General features: G+C 37.8%; 1 protein-coding gene across 2 annotated transcripts in view; it reads left to right on the top strand.

Annotated features, from left to right (window-relative positions):
- Window positions 1-23,219, top strand: part of LOC121725269 (E3 ubiquitin-protein ligase MIB1) — a 228,785-nt gene that overhangs the window by 46,945 nt on the left and 158,621 nt on the right. For both annotated transcript variants that reach the window (XM_042112137.1, XM_042112145.1), the window contains exon 11: window positions 18,838-18,989. In XM_042112137.1, the coding sequence (XP_041968071.1) occupies window positions 18,838-18,989 (152 nt within the window). The remainder of the gene's footprint in view (window positions 1-18,837; window positions 18,990-23,219) is intronic.

Below are 23,219 nucleotides of genomic sequence, written 5' to 3' on the forward strand. Positions count from 1 at the left end.
GATATTCCCCGCCCCGGCCCGAGGTAGCGACGGCGGCGGGGCGGGAGCGGGAAGCGGCCGGCCTCCGTCTGCGGAGACTCAGACTATCCTGCAATACGATTAACGGTCACGTAATAGACTAACTCCTCACGTTCCGGATTCAAATTTGAGTAAATATGTCCCTCAAATAACCCCTTTTATAGTACCGAGCTTTTGTGTTTACATTTACTTCCTGTCATTTTGAATTCAAAGTGGACACACTCCTGTTATCGGCCATTGTTCATATACGTAGAATAAATTTTACGTATTTGAATTTCAGAATAAAACTTTCAATGCTCGAGAATACAGGTAGCGAAACCCGTATAAGAATTTTATACAGCGGTGAAGCGAGTCGTTCTATTAAAATATCACGTTACGTGTACGTTTCGGTATTGTTAGCTTTTGGTTTTTGCTATCGTTTAGCAAAAAATTACGTTAATTTTCCTATCAAACGCAACAATCCAGATCTGGATGATGAACGTAGGCGCTCTTCTGCGATTACAAATCATGATAAATTGGCGGCAGGCTGCTGCTAATGACAATTACTTAAACATAATATGATGTATGGAGCGGCGATAATGTATGACTAAATAGATGGTTATCTTGTTGCAGCGTTATATATCGGGAACATGAATCATGAGGCTATTTGTATTGTGGGCGGATCGATTGTAGCGGATATTAGAGATTTACCTAAGTGTGACGACATCCGTGAGACTTTGTGCCCGAGCTCTCGTAACCGACTGAACCGCCGCACAAAAGGACCCGCTTTCAGTAATAGTTTTCCACTACCATTACTCAATGCCAATACAAATATAGCCCTCTGTTTCGCGCAAAGGAAAATGAAATATTAACGAGAATCATCCGCAGCAGTAAAGTCACAGCAAGCGAGGACGTATTTATCGCTCGAGTACCAATCGAGCGCTAATTAACATAATTAACATGTATTGTTTATTTTTTATGCATTTTAAAACAGAAGCGCACGGGGTGAACACGGTCGGAGCTCCTCCGTAGCCTTTTTGTGTTAAATATAACATAAATTCTTCATTGTTTGCGAGTACACGCGAGTAACCCTTTGACGCTATTTTGCGATGTAAAATATTTTTCATTAAACTTGCCGCGGTGACGATGAACGGCGCTCTCGTAGCACTCGAAGTCGGGCTAGCATTGGCCTCGAAGGCGCGTGAGGCGGGAGCGTTGGTCGAGTGCGGGCGTCGAGCGGCAGGTACGGCGATGACAATGGCTCCGGTCCCGGTGGGGTCCTCCCGCGATCCTCGTAAATTGCGAATATTAGATTATAAGTACGGAGCGCGGCGCGCGGCACGGGGGCCATCAGCCGGCGAGCGAGCGACTCCGCGCCGCGGCCGTCGTGATCTGAATCTGCTTTTTAGTTATTCCCCGGTGGCCCATTGTCTCGTCCCGATGTTTCTACTTTAACGTTCACACAGATTCCATCTTTATTGCACCTAAATTCTAGCGTATAAATTGTTGACATGGCGGGGATTACTCTACACTTTTATGCCCTTCGCTAGCAGGTATTTTGCATTTTCTTAAAGTTTGTATTGGCCTTTTTGGACGGGCCCTCTCGCTCGTCTACTACAGTTTTCCAGGACCTTTATTTCGAACGAATTCTCTTTGAATTTTTGTTGCGGTATAAATTGAGAAAATGCGGGACTCGAATCCGTATGAAAATAAGAGAAAGGAGGCTTATCGCTTTACAAAAACATTTACCCCACATCCGCGAAGCCCAAAAATAGTTATTTGCTCATTTTAAAAGTTACCCTACCGTCGTAGTGACTTGCAGGTTAACCATATTACGGCGCGCAGGGTTTTGTAATTTTCCTTATTTTCGGATTTCTTTCTGACAACCTTGTAGTTTATTCACCCATACAAGAAAACTATTGGTGTGCCTAAACTGGCTTACACCACTCCGTGGTCCAGTGGTTTAGAGCGCGGCTCTTGACTCGGAGGTCGTGGGTTCGATTCCCGCGTAGGCAACACGTTATTTCCAAGTTTGGTTAGGAAATAGGACAATGCATACTGATCACCTGATTGTCTGATAAGTAAGATGATCCATGCGTTGGATGGGCATGTAAAATGTCGGTTCTGCCCTAATATTTCGCCAATCATGTTGGTCTTCCGTCCCGCTGGGTCAAGAGAGTAAAGGAATAGAGAGTGCTCTTGTGTATTGCGCACATACTTAGGCACTATAAAATGACTCCTGCGTTGCTGGCCTGATTTCAATGAATAATAATAACTCCCACACCGGTTTCGGTGACGGTGGCCGATTTCATTTCAGCCGGCCACCGTCACCGAAACCGGTGTGGGAGTTATTATGTAATTGGTTCTCGAAGCTTACAATACCGAAGCCAGGAAGTCGTATATGTAGAGGTAATTTAAATTATCTGCTCTCAAATAATGTTGTATATATCGGCGCCTAGTCTCGCCCATGATAATAACAGCAGCTGCGCCGCCGCGGTGTCAGTTTGCCGAGTCTGTTGTCTGCAGTCTGTTCGCTAACGGCTTCATTAGAGTGGCGAGAGGCGCTCCCGTATTCCACACGCGACACAACGTGCCACGCGTCATATGTTACATTCGCTGCTTTTGTTATTTCACAAAAAGTTACATACGGTACTATATTTATTTTGGCAAAAGCATTTATGCGAGAGTGGAATTAGCTATGTAAATATTTAAAATACTAGCTGTCCTGGCAAACGTTGTTTTGCCCATATTATTTTATTGAAGTGACTAAAATATAAGTATGGCCGTCCGACCTGGTTCTCTTAGACATTTTCAAATACTAGAAATCGCCCAATGGTCGAAATTCGACCTTAGTTTCAACGACATTAGGACTGCTACCTATATAATATTTTTTTTCAACTCTTGTCTCTGGGAACTTAGCTGATCTCAGACTGGCCGTGTAAGCATTGTCTAATAGTATCTTAGATTCAATAAAAAAAACTATAATCCTTTTTCAATTTGTCAACTTGTTGTCAACAGACTTCAACCATAAATAAAAGAGTATAATTCGCTTGTCACTCAAAAATCTGTCATTTCTGATGTGTGTGTGTTGTAGTGTGTGTAATGTTTTATTTGTTAAAAAAATGTATGATAAAAGCATAATTTCAAAATAATATTAGTTCGATGCACTCCTTCACCATATAAACTATAACTGTGTAAAATTTCATGCACCTACGTTTCCCCATTTTTTGTAAAAAGGGTCACAAAGTTTTTCGTTCGCGTATTAATATTATGATTTAAGAAAATAATTGAATGCGCCAATACGACAGTTGAATGAAAGAAGATGACGAAAATTAAAGATGAAAGTGCACAGTATGGAAATAGCTATAATATTATAGTATATATTCTAAAATCCCCTCTCGCACGTGTTATAGTATTACATTTTTAACTAATACATATTACATAAATATTATAATAAATATTAATAGGGGATTTTATGATTGTTTTAAAAATATGTAAATAGTCTAGAAACTATGCTAATGAAACTAGTACTGTATTATCTTGTATAAACTGTACCGGTGGGCGGGGCGAAGAGTGGGGACACGTTATAAAAGACTGTTCTTTACGTGTTCCGACACTTTTGCTCGGGCCGTGATTGAAGAAGCATCTCTATTTGACGTGTTAAAGAAAGTATTACTTTCTACTGCCATAATGTTTGTGTAAAGTCATAATGTGATATAATGTAGTGATTTAACTGTTTAAGTAAATTAGTGGATGTATACCTAGCTATAAATGGTTAATAAGAAGTACTTACGTCGTTTCAATGTTATGAACCTTGCTTAATAAATGCTTAAATGGATCTATATAACTTTCTTTTATTTTCAAGCCCTTTGAATAAATATAAATTAATGAATAATACTATTACTACATAAAATCAGCTTTAATACTTTGATTAAAATTTATTTTAAGTATGTTTTTATATTTATACTTTCTTTAAAATCTAACACATGCGCTCCCCCGCGCCGCTTGATGACGCCCACTTCGCAACGGGCCGTGTAGTAGAAATCGTAATATTTTAATTTCGCCGTAACTTCAAAACCAAACGTCTAATTTTAATAATTCAAAGACCAAATATTATCTACATAAACCGTACTTAGTGATGAAATATATTTTTTTGATAAGGATTAGTAGCATGAGTAAAATAAACTCGTTTAAATGTAGTCCAAAAAAAATCGAAATTTTTTAAATAAAAAAATGGTTGTTGTGCCTCACTCGACATAGATAGGTATAGTGTGTCGCGGACTTTTTTGTAGATATTTATAAGATCTACAACTAATTGGAACATTTTATGGTTCTATCTTTTATAGTTCAGGCAGCGTACGCAAAATGAGTAACTTTTCTGGTAGATTTTTACACCTTGTGTCCGAAAAACCCAAATATCTTACGGAGACCTATTTTTTCCAAAATAAAATTTAGCCTATGTTATTCGTGGATAACGTAGCTTTCAAATGGTGAAAGAATTTAAAAAATCGGTGCAGTAGTTTTTGAGCCTATTCATTACAATTATACAAACAAACTTTTCCTCTTTATAATATTAGTGTAGATTAAAAGGCGTTTTTCGAGAACTACGTATTATTAATATTGAGTTCAATTTTTTTCATCTCAAATTGTAGCACCTCCATCGTGGGTATGGCAGACACAATAGATTTTCAATTGTTATGCGGCAGGCGGCTGCCGCTTGAGGAATGATGGGTTAAACAGCAGAGCCAAAAATAAATAAGTTGCTCATGTAACGAAGTTCTACCGTGCTTGCTACGAAGCGCTACGATCGTTGCTACGAAGCTCTACAAAGTACTACGAAATACACCACTATAAATAATATACTTTATGAAGACTATGTAATAATTATTTTAGCTGGCTAAACGTTAGACGCCTAAGGTGGCATCGCCGGCCGTTGTGGAGCGTGATGCTCCGACGCGCGGCGATGCGACGGGACGCGGTGCGACGCTCTTCGGCGCGGCCTTTGTGAACCTTCCCGTATAATTACTCGGGGACTATGGGAAATAGCTCACCGAGCGCTAAAGTACTTTTGTATTATTACAGTAAATTAATGCAGATAGAAAAGTTGATGCACACTTTGATAAATTTAATTCGAATTTTCGCCAAAATAATGACACTTTTGCATAGTATAAGCGAGCTAGAATTTTATAAAAATTACTAACGAGTAAAAATGGAACTTGCAAAAAATAAGTTTATATTAATTTACGTATGTGTGTAAAATTAATTTGGTATGGTCTTGACGGTAAAGTTCTTATGCATTTCAAGCTTCAGAAGTCATTAAATAAGCCTCACTTGTAATGGGGTGCCTGTGTTTCAGAGTACACGATTTTTACATTAATAAAATATATAGTCTATGGTTAGATTTTATGATATCTAGATAGTGTTTGGGATTGTAAATATTTTGTTTAACTGAATGTTTTATGTTACTGGTTACTAGAAACCGTAACGAACTTGCAAAATATTTTAATAAACGACGAAATATTTTAATTAAAAAGCTCATATTGAATTATTATGTAAACAGTAGAGGAATTATTATGAAACAATAAATTATCAGGAGTAAAGCCACATAAGATTTTAAAGGACAGACGACAGGCTCACCATTACTGTGTAATAGATGTGAGCACTAAGAGCAATTGGTCTCTAACGAGCGATGGCCGGCCATATTAGTAGCCGCTCTCAGTTTAACACGTGTAGCTGGGAATCGGTTTTCACATTTACAGACATCACTATTCACTACTACTCCTTCGGGCTTATTGATTAATTTGTATCTAGGCACGTTCCCATATAACTCTTGTTACTGTACGAAATAACAATCAATTCGCGATCTCATTAAAACTAATTAAGCCCGTTCTCGTTTCTTGCCTAATTCTAGGTTACGATACTGTTTTAATGATATTTCGAACATAGCAGCGTGCAGTATCACTTAACGCAATTTGGAGGGCTGAGTGAGTTCATATGAGAAGTTACAAAGGCAATTACAGTAAAGAGGCTTTTGTATATGTAATTGTTGTGAAATTCAGGGAAAAGCTTATCTGATGGCATATAAGCATTTACCGAAATATATTGCTTGTGGTAAATAGGTAAAGTTGTGCGAGTGTCGTTATCAGAATTATTGCGTAGTTATATTTTACATACGTCGCGGGGTGTTCTCGCGTGTGTAATGCCGCCCGGTGCTTTTCATTTTCTCGTTTCCTGTGAATTAAGAAAATATTATTGCCCTGTCCCTCGAAAACGACGTTTGCGGCGGAATTTAGTTCGAGCAGCTGAAATTTTGTAATACGATACACGCTTTAGAGTCTATCTCGGTCCACGTTTAAACTTTAAAGACGTAGGGAGTTTTACCGATAGCGAGATCAAAGGGTCGTCTGCTAGGTCGTACCTTGAAATATCTAGGTTGAATTTGAAGCAGCTCTTAAAAATTCTTTTTATATACGAGACGACCTGGGAAAAGTTCCACTTGGTTTCGTTCGCCCGACGCGACGCCGCGCCGGTAGCGTAGCGTATCTAAGTAGGAACTACTACGAGAGTGGTTGCTAAGTCCTGGAACGCTTTTAAGACGTTTCCATAATAAATGTCAGCTACAAACTGCGGATCCTTTGCGTTTTAAGTTATAGTTCTGAAATTCTTGAAATATTGAGCATAAGAAATAGCTTCGGATGATTTATGGATTACGGGTTCGCTGAGAGGTTTAAATCTGTATTTTGTGCGAGACACTTGTCGGAATTTGTTTGCCGTATTTAAAGAATGATAGTAGTATAAAATTGGGTTAGCATCAGGTAGGAAACCGGACCCCTGTGCCGTTCCGGTGTGATCTCACCCACACCGCACGCGTCGCGGCCGGGCGAGGCGGGCGGGCGCGGGGGGAGGGCGGGAGTAACCGACTCCTCCGGCTGAAGATAAAACGTATGCTCATTTTATTTCCACATTTGTCAGCGTTCGTTTTGTGCCCACTAACATAAATTGGATGTGGAGGGATTCCTCGCAGGTGAATGTAAAATAGCCGCCTTTTTCGGAGATAATACCGCCGAAATTTTACGACACCGTTATGCGATTTATTGGCATTATCATTTTTAATATGACGCCGTGAGACACTTTGTAAATTGTCGGCGTTTTTGGCTCGTAGGGCTTAGTGTATCATAAGTTTATGCGCGAATAAGTGAGATACAACACAAACATAAACCGTTTTCCCGGCGAGGTGGAAGGTAATATCGTGAAGGTAAATTCTCACTCCGCATACTGTACACGTGATAGGTGTATTAGACCTGTGTGTAAATGTAATTTCACGTCACGTCGTTGCTAAGGATAATTTTAGTAATTTCACGTATTAAGTTAATGCCCGAACGAAACCAACCATATACAAGGTGTAACAAAAATAAGTGATAATACTTTATGGTGTGTATGTGTTCCTTATAGAGAGTTTACTGTGAAAGTAGCAGCGCTGAAAGACCAAAAAATTTTTTCACTTTTGTATGGGGAAACTCGTGACGCTCGGGCCCTTGCCCATACAAAAGTGCAAAAAATTTTTCGTCTTTCAGCGCTGCTACTTTCACAGTAAACTCTCTACAAGGAACACGTACATACCCTAAAGTATTATCACTTATTTTTGTTACACCCTGTATAGTACGTACGATTTAATAAAAATCCTTGATTAGTTTTCGCTTTGAACACATTTTACTAGGGAGCAAAATATAGTCGGCAATAACTGTTGTGTCGTTAACTAATAGGTGGAATAGGCGTTCAATTAATCGCGCCAATTCGGTCGGATGCGGCGCTGGCAGACGCACGCATCGCATACGAACGCCTTATTTCATTCCGACCGACTACGACAAGTGCTCGTGCCTCGTATGTAGGTACGGTATGTTCGATAGACATCCGAATACCTCATTTACTTTACCGAGATTGCTCTTTGAGATGGGAAGTAGCAAACGCTCGGAGACAAAATTCGCTGACAAGTATATAAACGAAAAAAATGTTATGATCGTATTTGAATATATCGGTCTACCACATTGATAAACAAAAAATGAATATATAAGGTCTACCATTTGAGTTAATTAACACGACCGCAAATTAATTAAAATTTAAAATGCACACCGATAATAATTGTAAACCCAACAATTTTATAAGTAAGTACAATTAAAAATTATTAGATAGTGAAAATAAAAAAACATGTCCATGTTGAATTTGATTCAATATTCATAAATTATACTGTGTTCTACTCTTTTTCCGCTACATCCAGTACTTTTGTTTTAGAATTTAGCTTTATAAATATAATAATACATTATAACAATAAATAAAACTGATTCCGTCTAATCCTAAATTGCAGAGATCAGAGCAGATTATGTTAATTTATTTACAAATATAAATTATAAGGCCTGTACAGCGATCCGGCTGACACTGATTAATTGATGGAACAAGACAATGTCTCTGCATATAAATCAGTACAAATTATTACAATCACCAACTTACTTGTTATGGCTTATTATATTTGAATAAATTATTGATAACGACTTGGGGTTATTTCTGATATTTTCTATCCTAAAAATGATCTGAATTTTTGGTTATCATGAGTACAAAAATAAGGAGTTGGTCCTAGTCATCATATTCTAATTTTTGAAAATTTTGATATGTCACAAAAACTCAAAGATATATTAAATTAAATGTATCTTATTTGTGTAGCTTATTAAAAGCTACAACGTTCAAAACATTTTTTTGGCTGCAAGGAGCGAAATTTTCAGATAGTCTGATAGTCAAATGCAAAATTTGTTTTATCATAAGGAAATAAAGGACAAAATATTTGTGTATCTTCATTGATAGTAGGTACGTATGTATAATGTAGCTAAGAATAAGTGGGTGTGAGTAAATTCGTTATCAGAGAGAAGTATTGTCCGTGATCCACTAAGCTCGCAATAGTCAATCCATTAATTGATTTGCGATCTGGGATAAAAACAAACGCCAATACTTCTATTTTCAGGACAAAAGCGGATTTTTGTTAAGAAACGAAGTCGATGCTTGTTCCTAATACATAGTTTCTGATTATTCTGTTTAAAGTTAATTAAGCCTATAATTGTGTTTTTAAATTTCCTTTGTTTTAGCGGTGATTTAAAAAGTACCAATATAATATTTAAAGTGAGATCGTAAATATGGAGAGATTGCGAACATTTCTATAATAAATCCGACGATATAATGTTGTAATGCTCCCTTTCATACCATCCATTCATAAAGGCTGTCAAAATTCCCATTAACATAATTCCCAGCCAGTTTATGTTTCATACGATAACCTTCGATAAAGTATAAAGTATAGAGAACGTATAGGGTGGTAATATGAGTCGAACCGTTTCGATCCCCGGTTTGATTCGTACCGCATTATCGGCACCTGTGCGACGCGGCCGGGCCGCGGCGCGGGCGGCGCGGCGAAAAAGTCTCGGACCGTAATCTCGGCGGCACACTCCGCCGCTCGCATCTAGTAATATTGACCCAATAAATACTTCCCATTCCGAACATCCACGTTCTAACTATTGAAAGTTCACAAATTGTTATTGGAATTGTAGACCCAAATATTTTACGCGCGCTGTTATTACGCGCCGGTTAGGAGCTAATATTTTATTACGTAGCTGCTATAAAATACGACAAGCCGAGTTACGGCTTTTAAATCACTAAATGGTGTGATAAAAGCCCTTTGACAGAATTTATTGCATCAAAAACTAGAACTTTTATAATCCTGTAGGAGCTTTTAAATGTAGTGCATTAAATTTTCGGAGCATTCGATGTAGGAAATGTGTTATTTTTGTAAAAAAACTTTGTTGTTTAAACTTTATATTTTTAAGCAAATATTTTGTTTGTATATAAAAATGACAATGGCAATGTGTTACCTATTTTGGGCACATACTAAGAGATGTTATCATTTTTTTAAATTAATTTTGTAATGCTAATGATAATAATGTATAATATGAAAATAGAGCTGTAGTGGCCAGGTTCTGGTTGAATATTCTGGGAAATGACCACTTACATGATTGGGTATTCATGGGCTGAATTGGAAACTCTGTCACAAGTGAGTCTGTGACCTAGTCATTAACGTGCGATCGACGGTGCCGGCTAATTGACATAAAATACATGAATTACGCCACCGGCCGGAGTGGCCGGAGCATTCCGACAATTTATAGACAAGCCCAATCCTTTGAAAATGTGGTGTACGTAATTGACGCTTGCAATTCCTGAATAAATATCAATGCGAATCGGCTTATGTAGGAAGTAGTTACTAATCAGATTTGGTAACGCACTTTTTCAATATTTTTATTGTTCCACTAGATGACGCCCGCAACTCCGTTGCGCCAAAACTCGTTTATCGTGCGAGAACCGTACATTTTTCCGGGACAAAAGTATCCTATGTACTTTCCCGGGACTCAAAGTATCTCCATGCCAAATTTCAGCAAAATCGGTTCAGCGGTTTGGGCGTGAAGAGGTAACAGACAGACAGACAGACACACTTTCGCATTTATAATATTAGTATAGTGAGTATGGAAGTATGGATTATGCACTTGCTCACATTCAATATTACGATCGTCTGAATTTCGACGAATTTTAAAAAGCATCAAAACGAATATCATTATTTTTTGTATTGGAGGCACTTTACATATTATAAACTAAATTGTTTTTACATTTTTCGTCGTTTCATTTTACTTCCTTTGTAATAATTTTATATGGTTAAACGCTATAATTGGTACAAAATAATAGGTAGTAGTTAGATTATATTATAATCTAACTACTACCTATTATTTTGTAGTACTGCGATATAGAACCAACCCCCAGTATAGAACATAAGCCCAATATTCCTCGTTAACGAGTGAGCGCGCGAATTGGAAGGGACTATCGCCGCAGAATAATAACTGTATAATGTGTATAGGCACAATAGTTAAATTTACACAACCAATTTATTCGTTCATGGACACAAAGAAAACAGCTTTTTCGCATTCAATCATGGCCAGCCGACCAAAACCGCTGAGCTTTATTATGCTCTCGTTTTTTTCATGTAACTTTTGCTTTGCAATTTCTCTTAAATTGGACGTAGTATTTTCACAATCGAGAACTTTAAGAAGTCTTTCGAGTGCTCCTTTTAAACCTCCAAAGATCTTCTGATTTAAGTGAGCCGGTCGACTGTCGAACTGTTCTGGCTTAACTTTAACTCCAGATTTTTATCTTAAAAAATAGAGTTTAAGTATACTCAAAGCCAACTTTGATAAAACTAAAAGTATAATTAAGAAAAAGAGTACGACCAATTTTCTACCGATGCTAACCGCTAAAGTACGACGGAAAAAGATTTCGCTCCACGTTGGCTAATTACAGGAAATAGTAAAAGTAAAGTTTAATTAACGCTCATATAAAGCGGCGTTAAATCCCGACATAATCCGAGCACATAGCTCTTAATTTAAAACCTTTAATGGTATGATACTCTAAAACTAATTCCGAAGGTACGTTTCAAATATCTAGGTTAATGATATTATCTCCCTTTCAGAGTGTAGTGAGTGCCGAAAGTTGGAATCCTCATCAATTCAACTTACATTGACTCGGTTCTTAACGGGCGGGAGCTATCTGCGTTCGGTTTCTAGATTTAATGAACTAAAGCTATAATCGAGATTCAGGACTATTATAGGTTCATTCGTTTATTTCCTTTTGCTTCTTTATATTAGATTTTCAATAGCTTTTAAACTTTATTACGAAACTAAAACGATTCCATAATAGGATAACATAAAATAAGAATGATAAATAAAAATAGCGGATAGTGGGGAAGAGGACTCTTGTTAAATATAGAAAAATAAAGACAATATTGGTATTTAAATTTTGTTATTATATTCAGGTTTCTAATTGGGGTGCAGAGGCGGTGGAGAACAATAATCAATATAATACATTGTACACAAGTATATATAAGTCAAATAAAATATAGAGCGCGTATATCATTCACGAAATAGCAACCGCATTACCCGGCCACAAATATATCCCGAGCAAATGAAGCCTGCAGAAGGAGTTGATGCCGTCTAATTTGTTCTAAGTAGTTAAATTTCGATTAGCGACTTCGGCAGTGTGAAGGTGCATTACGTTTCGGTTTATAGCGAGCCGGCACGCAGGTTGAGTGTGGTGATTACGGCAATCGGCAGTCATCGTTTAAATGAGAGAGCTTCTGAATTACAGTGACAGACTAAAACCATAGCCGATTAATCTACGCACCACGCTGTAATTCACCTCCAGCCCGATCCCGGTTCGCTTCATTAAAGCTGCTTTACAGTCGATCATAAAATTAACTCGTTTGCTTATTTTATATCGTTAAGTTTATGTAATCTACGTAGTCTATTATTTCGGTGAACTTATTTGTACTGTAAATTTTTCGTCCTCGGAATCTTATTTTAGGATTCTTATCTTAGTCAACTGTTAAAATTTTGACGATTTCAATTTTTTTTTTCTGATTCACATTTAAAAAATTAAATAGATTAGTTTTGTGCTAAGGTATTTGAATTATCTCTAATATGTTCTTTTCTCACGTTGAAACCTTGTTGAGATAAAAATAATTCTTAAAAAATTCTCTGGTACTTTTAGTGTTAAAATCAGCAAACGCTTTATATTCCTTTTGCTTGTTTAAGGCGCCATTCCGAAGCATACGCTAATTACTATGGTTGTAATGAAATTTCTAAAGGGAAGTTTTATACTCCTTGGTTGCTCGGTACAAAAACATCTCAGTGGAGGCAAAACGTTTCTCGGTCGCTTTAATTACGTCAAACGATTTATACATAAAATTTAAAGTAAATTAATATACTTTTTTATTTTAGGTGCTTCCAGTGAGAAATTAGTATGGTAAAAAAAAAGTTTAAATATGTCAAAAACACCAGCGCTTAAAATAATGGTTAAGGATATCGCTAGCACTTCAAACCATAAAATCGCTTACCCTGATCCAGAAATATCTTCGTTGGCAAAAAATTGGGAAGCGATATCTAAGGTTCTAAATTAAAAAGGCGGCTTCACGGGCATGATCCGAGGCGGGCGTTGTTCAGCGCTAAATCCCATGGAATATCCGTTTTCCAATATCTAAAGCAAAGCGCTCACCGCGGTTCCGCTCCACTAGAATAACAAAGAATTGCGTGGTTGAGATATTAGAACACTAATGGACGCCGGTATTTATGAAACGACCTACTTTATCGCAACGAGCTCTATCTTTATTTGTAACATCCCCGTTCAAATGGTCTAGATCAAAGCCTTGGAAAATTGAGTTCGTGCAAGATATTGTGAATGGAAATGTGTAGCTGGGTATTAATTGGATAGGTAAGGGTTTTATTTTTAGACAACATTTCAATACTTTGCAGCAAGATTTATCCTAACGGAATATTACACGGTTATTAGTGATAAGTACCAGCAACCTACATATTTTTTTTATTTTAACCCGTCAAGCCCCAAGCGATAGAATCCGACCGTGATAACAATAACTATAGATTTCCAAGAATCCGCGATCGAGGGATTATTCAGCATTTTTAACATGAATAAAAAAACAGTGTCATCTAATTTCAAAAACAATCTCTTTATTTTATGTAATAAAAAAATGCGGGTAAGATGTAAGTCGTATTGTCGGCAATGGTCTTGTGTAATTACCGAATACATAATATTTTGTTTCTATATTTAGTTATTTCTTTAGTCATTTTATATCGCTGCCGCTCGAGTAGGTAGTTAGTATACGTTAACTACCCGTTGATTATATTTACCAGTTGTCTTTTTAGCAGTGAGCTATCTATCTAGAATCTAGATGAAGTTGGGCTATGAAGTCAATGGTTTAATAATAATAATTGACACACGGAAGCCAGTGCTCGGACGGGTCGACAGTCGAGACGGTGGGTGTCGGGTCGGTTTTATTTAATTTGATTGCAGCATGCGGTGGCGGAGGGAGCGGAGTGCGGGGCTTAATTCCGCACAATCAATCAAGGCGGCTGATGAGGGTGCCCCCTACTAGTGAGCCGGCCGTCCTACTCGACTCGTCCGGCCGATCGATTAATCGCTATCGATATGAATTGGCAAATTAATTCAGTTAGTTAATAACGCGCGCGCTCGACTCCGGCGCGCAGTTAATATTTTATCTCGCACCGGATTTTCATAAATTTAAAATTACCCAAACCGGTCCCTAGTTGGCGAACGGCCACGATGACGAACCGTCGTTGTTTTTACCCGGACGCCAAATTGTGCGATTAAATATACGTTAACAGCGTTCGGGTTGTTTAATTGAAAATGTAACGTGTTTTATTTTGAGCGTCACGAATTTAATAACACTGGTGTATAATTATCTTCGTAAAGTATTAACACTTTGTAATGATCGTAATGTGAGCACGGTCGATGTAAAAGTCCACGAAAGCGTGTATGCGCCAGCGACATAAACGGGCTTGTAGCGATCGTAAGTCAACGCACACTGCAATGGCGTAGCCACGGCGTAGCGCTCCCCGATACCGAGCTATATGGTCCGTGAATAATCCCCCTGTAATACTAGATGTTAATGGTTTGGAATTAAACAATTAGTTGTTTTCTTTCTGCCTCGTCAATGAGTGAGCTCTCAATGAATGATACCGCGCTCTGACCTCGTTTTATTTATTTTTTCTCTCGACTATAGCTGGCCCCCGATGAGGTCTCGTTGTGTCTAAACAATTAAACAAAGCCACTGACTCGTATGATTAATTAAAATTAATTTGCCTCCAAATCGAAAACGTTACAGGATTAATGACATTTCCGTCCTTTGATTTTGGAAAAATTAAGTTATTTTCATTTTTGTCGTCTGAAACGTAACATAATTACAAACTAGTATAGAGTTCTAAATTGTAGGATTGTTGTAAATAGATAAATCAGATTTTTAAAAGTTGTAGAAATAACGTCGAATTGTTTTGGATGGGAAATTGTACGATTTTTTTAAATTATTCTTGTATAGTATGCCCAGGATTACGAGTGAGCCATCATTTCATCGATTATTATATTCATTGAATTTGCATTATTCAGCAGTCGTGCGGATAAAAGTTTCAACGTTTCTTTCAATTGGAAATATATTTTGTCTTGCTTTAAAATCGTAAAATTTGTTGGTTTGTACTGAAATTCGAACGAATCATAAATCAAATACTCGCCAGAGCAATAATTTTGCATAATACGAAATCACATGCCCAATAATTTCTATAATAATATCGACTCCAATTAAATATGATTGGCACTATAAATAGCGATTTGTACTCGAATTTTACTTGGCATATTTACTTCCAGGTACAAGTTATTGGGTCATATAAAATATTTTATAGTAGGAAAGGTCTCTAAATTGATCAGTTTATTCTACTCGATGTTGACCCGGCTTACTGTACGTAATTGTATTTTCTTAGTTATTATAATATAATATTATTATCGACGTCGTCTATTAATATCAAAACGAAACATTTTTTTTTTCTTTAACGAAACAGTCTGATTTTATAAACCTGATAAAAATGCATTTTGCTTATTGAACTCTTTACCGTCTATGAAATGCAACACTGATGATTACAGATGACGACAGGCGGATCTCTTGCTGGCGTTCTCTCCATTGTGTCACAGAATTGTGATTTAAAGTCAAATTAAATCACAATTCTGTGACACAATGGAGATGGATGGAAAATATTACGAGTTCAATTTAGAATTTGAAGTGTTACGTTGGAGGTAGATGGGCTGCTATAATATTCCTGACGGTACACGTGCAAGTGCATGTCGCCGCCCGCCCGACCGGCGCTCGCGTACACCTGCGGATATTACCGCGTAAATCAAATTTCTTATTTATCCTCGACACTTATATTCACCTAGATTTTATGTGTCCTTATGAATTTGACTGACGAAAGTTTTACACAATAGGTAGTGTGTACTTTGTTACCTATGTGGGGGTGTCAGAACTCAGCATGCTCATGTAGTGTGCAAAGTACATTCTAGGACCTTAAAGTTAGGCTTAAAGTTTTTTTACCCGATTTTGTATAAAGTTTAGTACCAAAAGAGGTCCGTGGTCTAATGGTATCCTAAGATCCGTCCAGTGACTATTAAAAAAATCGATGCTTCAATTTTGATGAAGAACTATGTCTGTTTACGGGCTGGCAACCCTAGGTTGCGGCCGACTTAGAGCTGGCAACCATTTATACCTTATTTTCTCACGTCATTTTCTTTCAAATTATGTAAAATTTACTGAAAAAAAATATACATGCAAATTATGCATTTATCTCATGAACATTCAACTTAATTAGAGGTACTTGCGGCTACTTTTGACAAGGCAACCCAACATTAATCCATTCTATACGTTCTAAAGATTATTTTAAAATATATTTGATCGAAAAAAACGATTCCTGCAGGAATTTACGGTCGAATCCAATACTATGAGTAGACCTATGGTTCGCACTCTTACGGGCGTTCCCAATATTTGATCTATCTCTGGTTTTGCCCTACTAGAGATAGGAATAGTTCACAATTGACATAGAATATATGTCTCTAATGTCTAATCTGAGCTATTCCTATCTCTAGTAGGGCAAAACCAGAGATAGATCAAATATTGGGAATGGCCGTTAGAGGGTGCAGGTTCGATCCCGGGTGGAGGCGTGTACCAATGAGAAATTTTCTGATCTTAAGTACATAATACGGACACTCACACGGTGAAGGAAAACATCGTGAAGAAACCCGCACATAGTTGGTCCCAGGCGTATTAACTAATTCTTTCCTCTGGACTAGGCCGACTATGTTGCGAGAATGACGTATGCGCTTGGGCAACCATACGGACACTTAAATTGTTACCGTTAATGTGCGTAAACCAGTTAGACTGCAGATTATCTTGGTGAGTCAGTTAAAGTGCAAAAAGTTTATTCTATTCTCACTTTAACGAGGTAATCAACAGAATACCTAGGTAATCTGCAGACTAACGACCATGCATACGGTAAATTGCATAAAACAGGTTCTTGTTTGAATAAAACATGTTATTTAGCTGTAGAGAATTATCCATACTAATGTTATAAGCGCGGAAGTACATACTTCCGCGCTTATAACATTAGTATGGATGTCTATCTGTTTTTAGTTTATAATATGTCATCATACACAGGCAAGTAATACAACTTCTAGAAACGTGCTTTTTGTATTCCCTCAATTGAACTCTATGGAAAGTTTCAGTCAGGCGTTTACTATTTCACTGAATCGACCGGCTGGACTCCTTTTTAGTACCAAGGATTTAATTTCTATATTGTTTTCCCTGCTCCCCAAAGACGAATTAGTACCGGAGCAAAACAAACCATATCTAATACATAGTAGGTACAGCTCCTGCTCTACACGCCTGTATTAAGCGATCTAAGTGTAAATCCTGTTAATCAAGTAATTATCGAATTCAAATAGTTACCGCGGCATGTAATACACGATGTTGCGTGTACAGTATGAATTACCTGATGTAATGGTCATCTATATGCCAATAGGATTAATATTTAATGCCGCTATTCTGTCCGGAATTACGCTGACACTGTTGTTTAGCTTTTCTGAATTACTGCCCTCAGCTAATATTAGCTGAATGTTCTGGAAACTCGATCGCTTTGGTCGGTCGATTATTTCTAACTGACGTCGTTTACGGTTCGTTTTTAATACATAACAGTAAAATCTTTATTTCTAGCTTTCATAGCTGTTTACTAATATTACTTATAACTTGTAACTATGTTTGGAATAATAAGAGTATTATCTATTTGGTATTAAAAATAAAGTTACAGACAAAGGTTGAAAAATCTATGCTCAAATTGTAAAAGGCCGTGGTAAAACTTAGTGCAGCACTTTTCGAAGTTGGTAGTTTTATCTTATGTTTTTCTAGAACGAAGCACTGCGATTCAGAGTTGAAATGCATAATGCATGCACGTAAGATCTGTTTAAAAAGAGCTGTCAACTAACTGACAAAGAATTTTGTTTCGTAGTGTTTACATGGGTCAAAAATGTTACAAACGTTACGTATATTATTACATACTCTGTATTGCCTGCCATTTTAAAGCTATGAGGGTGTAGTGTTTTTAATACGAAAATACTACTGGTATACAAAAAATATTGGGATGTTTAAAATATTTTTCTACTGTCCGTAACTGAAATCTGGATACAAATTAAACAAAATTTATAAGCGAAATAGAATATACTAAAATAGAAAATAATAGAAGAAAATAATATAATTAGCGAACTAAAATATACAGCGTTCATTAGTTAATGTCTCTGGTTAAGGAAAATCAGTCATCCTCCAGGCTTACAAATTAATTGTGGAATGACAGAGCAGTATGCTCTGCTCTCTTAATGCACGCTCACAAAGCGAAACGGCTTGGGCGGCTCCGCAGAGGCACGTAGCTGTGGTGATTATGATAATGACGCGGTGGCCGCGCTTTTTGCGCTGTTTGTCCTATATTATGGAACTCGACACCGTTCGTGATTACGTCTGGAGCTGCGCATCGCACCAGCTGAGATCCTCTGCCTCGCGCCTCTCACGACACTCGGAGACGCTAATAAATTATGCAAGTCTCCATAATCCACGCCCTAAACGCCTTCTCCGCCGACTCAATTATTCATTCGGGCGGTTTGATGTTTTAGAAAATTGTGCCAATACAGAAGACAGACGAGCCGTGTAATATACGTGTGGCGCGTCAGCCCAGCTGTTCTCGGATTCCCTCATTTAGCTTGTACTATATTGGCTAGCCTTGAACGAAGAAATGTTCTCCTACTGATGTTTATTACGATCTTATTTCGAGTTGTAAAGTAAACGCTACAAGCTAAATGTATTTTTTCCAGGACTCCGAAGGCGACACGCCGTTGCACGATGCAATTTCGAAGAAGCGGGACGACATATTGACTTTGCTGTTGGATCATGGAGCTGACATGACACTCACAAACAACAATGGATTCAATGCTTTGCACCACGCAGCGCTACGAGGCAATCCAAGGTAATATTTTTCTGTACACACTACGATAACTTTGTTCAGTACTAACGTATATTACGTTCCGTGAATAGATCAGAGTAGAAAGCACATTTGGATAAAAATCTTTTTGTGTTTCATACGTCCCGTGTTTTAATGGACCGCACTGCGAAATATGGACGACAACACATCGCTTCGGTATACGAAATGACCACGGATGGCCTCGTACATCAGTATGCCACCGCTACGTACAATATGTCCGGCGAAACCACGAATAGCGCGTTGCAGCTGCTAATATTCAGAAAACACACACACATTTTTCGCGCCCAAAACTGGTTTTAATTTTAATAATTTTATATTTGAATTGCAATGAACATGGAACTCTTTTCTCATTTCTCGCAAACTGAAACCTCGGTAAAAGCTGTTACGTAATAAGATAAGCGTTTAATTAATACGGTCGTATGGCGTATCATAACATTTTATTGCGTGCTTTAAATATGCTCTAAATAGCTAAATTACTTCAAATAAAGATATTAAGTTAACTTCTCTATTTTGAAATGAGCTTTAGTTTGTCGGGTATTCGTCATTATCCCTAAGAAAGGTAGTTACGAGCAAACCAGCCGTACAATAAAGCGTGCGCATAATGTCGCGGTCGGGAGCGTCGCGGAGCGCTTTTCGTGTGACGTCTTTATTACGTTCAACTATATTACCTCCATATGTAAACATCGCTGCATTATATTTTATGTTCCTGTTTATAACAGTTCCGCTTATCTCTATCATCCTGTTTACTGCATTATTATTTATTGGACCCATAAACGACTACGGCGGTCGCTCCCAATAGTGTAATTTGTCGTATACTTGCAAAATATATTAAAGTTGTGGCTGTATATTTGTTTCATAAATCTGGACCGCGCGTTGCTTTCTATAATACATTTTAATGACAGTAAAAAAGAACAATATGTTATTATAATAGTAATAATAGGAGTATCAAACTGTTTAGTATATTTTACGGATTTCTTGTAGTTCCGATCTATTTTAACCCATCGATCGTGGAATAACGAGATACAATAGCTTATCTATTGTTATCGCGGCCGGATGCGGCCGCTTAGGGCTTCATGAATAGTTTACTTATTGGTAATAAAATATATTATGTACAATATTAAATAAAGTTCATTAAAGATGTAAACGGTTATCTGTGTGAGTTATCTCTCTAAAAGTGTTTGTCTTTCAATCTTTAGTTCCCATTAATTTTGTTTAAGTTAAATTTAGCAATCGCTTAGTTCAGTACAAAAGGTCCAAAGACGTTATATTCATTATATCATAGAACATAAATCTAATTACAAACTGAAATTTCGTTACTTGGCTTTGCGTAAATAAAGTTAGGTTGTTGTTTGTTGTTTAAAACTATTTCAGTTATCCCTTACTCGTCTATGCTTTCATATTTTATTTCGAAACAGACGCGATAAACTATGATACAAATATTTTATAAATTTAAAAAAACCCCCGCCAAACAACTTTGAAAAGAAATGAAATAATATTTACTGCCTTTAAGTTCAAATAATTTCTAACTTGTCTAAAGTAATATTTTAGTCCATAATTGTTGTCAAGGTGTGTCGGGGGACCGCCAAGTAAACTACAAACTACAACCGCCAAGACGCTGATTACCAGATAAGGGTCAGATCACAGCGAACCGAATCGAGACAATCAGCGACTTGGCGATACAAAAGCAAAAGTCGCTGTTGTCGTAGTTTACTTGGCGGTCCCCCGACACACCGTGACAACAATTATAGACTAAAATATTACTTTACACTTAGGAATTATTTAAACTTAAAGTCAGTAAATATTATTTCATTACTTTTTAAAGTTTTTTGGCGGGTTTTTTTTTAAATTTCTTAATTTATGAATGTCCCTAATATCCCTTCTCGTCCCTTAAAGTGTCTCCATACCAAATTTTAACTAAATCGGTTTAGCGTTTAGCGTGAAGTGGTAACAAACAAACAGACATACACACTTTGGTATTAAAAATATTAGTTAGGGTAATATTATTTTACTAACACAAAAACATTTTAAGAATCTGACATTTGAATTGTTTTTAAACTAATTAGGCCCTGTCCACATCTCCACGTCACGACGTTGTCAACGTGGAACGGTGCGTAAAGTAGCACGGTACGTTGACGTGACGTGCAAATTTACGTTAACGTAACGTAAAATGCACATCACGATATAGCAACATTGTACGTCGCCATTGCCTTGTAAAACTGCTACTTTCTTCGCTACTACAGGGCTAGCATAACAACAGTAGACATGGGAAAGAATCGACATACTGACAGATTTTATCGACAAAATGGCGGATTTCCATTGTATAACTGTCACTTGGTCTATTCTTCCATAGAAATAAACAGTTTCTATGGAGACCATGCTACGCCTGCTGATCTAGATATGGACCACACAATACGCATTCTGCCTTTGCTAGTGTTGAAAACGGAGGAAGAGAAGAAAAATGACGTGCACTTTTACGTTACGTCGACGTAAATTTACGCGTCACGTCAACGTACCGTGCCACGTTACCGCACCGTTCTACGTTGACGACGTCGTGACGTGGACAGGCCCTTACTCTTATTTTGATATTTGTCTTCGATAAGCTTTTGATTAGAGCCAAAGCATTATAGAGCAAATACTGAATGCTCGATTAAGACAATAAGTCTTAAATTAAAACCGTATATATAAGCTAAGAGATATACGCCGATAGTAATTGTTTAGCGTGGGCACCGAGAATCCCAGTAGGAACGGATCAAATATCTCTCCGAGTTTGGTAAACTAATGTATTTCATGTATCATTGAGCAAATACATAGTATAATGAATCTCTTTTGGTGAGTCGTGCGTAAAACGGTTTATCTGTGAAGGATTCCAGGAGGTAGAGAAGTCGCGCGCGCCTTCTCTTTTATTCACGTCACGTGACTCGTCCTGGGGAAATAATACGAAATGGGTCTACGTGACCAGTTCATTATTCGAAGTTGTGGTCATTTAGGATTAGGATAGATTCGTTTTTTAACATCTGGCCTGCAGTTACCGAAAATTTATTTCGCATTCGATCCCGCGTAATTTTGAAACTGTTGAATAAACGTTTTTATGACCTACCGTTTGCAATGATCGTGCACGTTACGGAGGGTGCCGGTAAACATAACGTACTTCTGAAACAATCTCAGGTATCTTAGCTTAAACGCAATAACTATAAACGAGATAAGATAGAGAAGCTTTAAAATTAAGTATCACGGTGCCCCGGCGCCATGGAGGCTCCGCCGAATGTTAATCTCCGTTTTAACGCGGAGGTGGGAGCCGCCGATTTAGGAGCGCCGCCGAAAAACTTTTTTAAGATTGTTGTTTAATAGCTATCGAATAGAAGATTGTCGTAAAACGTTCCTGATTTTATCGCGGAATGAGAAGTTGCGACTGACTTTTCCCATTCGACAAAAACGTTCATTTCCCTCTGGAGATGTAAAATCGTTTTATTTTATTACTTCCGACGGTATATCGTTATAACAGTATCTGCGAAGCTCGGATGGCAGGGTTCCTAATAAAAATCAAAACCTTCTGTAACCCGCTTTGAATATTTATCGTGAGTTTCCTCTATTTCACATCACATCCTCTGATCTTCCTCTGCCATTCTACTTGTAGGACCGGATGGAGCCGCTAATCAGGGAGTACACAGGGCCGTCTCTCGTAGTTTGAGTGATGTAATATTCATCTCGGCTAATACTTTGCAATTCAACACCGCCGTCGCGGCGCGGCGGAGCAGCTGTGTCGAGCGCGGTTCGGTTTGATAAGACGAGCACCCGCGCCCTGCATTAATCGTGAGCTTAAATATTTTAACGCGTCGTAACATTGATTTATTCGAAACGTAAGCCCGGCTCGGGTTTGTTTGTTCTCCGGCTCGAGACGTATAGGTGAGATTAAGGAAAAACCCAGATCGATGCAGACGCCCATAATTCACTTCGACTACTCAGCGTTATGGCCAATGAACGACTCTTATTAATCTCATCCGCTTTATATCCTTTAAGATGGAATTACGATTGTCTTATTTCGGCCAGCACTCGGCACTCGGCGGCGATGTAATATCCCGGCGGTCGGTCGGCGTGTGCGGTGTGTTCGTGTGCCCTCTGTACGGGCGTCGGGCGGTTAAGTATAGAATGGGCATAGGCATTCAGTGGAGATTTATATGGTCATTGCGCCGCGTTAATTGCACCGAATGGAGCGCT

The sequence above is a fragment of the Aricia agestis genome, chromosome 1, assembly GCF_905147365.1.
Source record: "Aricia agestis chromosome 1, ilAriAges1.1, whole genome shotgun sequence".
NCBI lineage: Eukaryota > Metazoa > Arthropoda > Insecta > Lepidoptera > Lycaenidae > Aricia > Aricia agestis.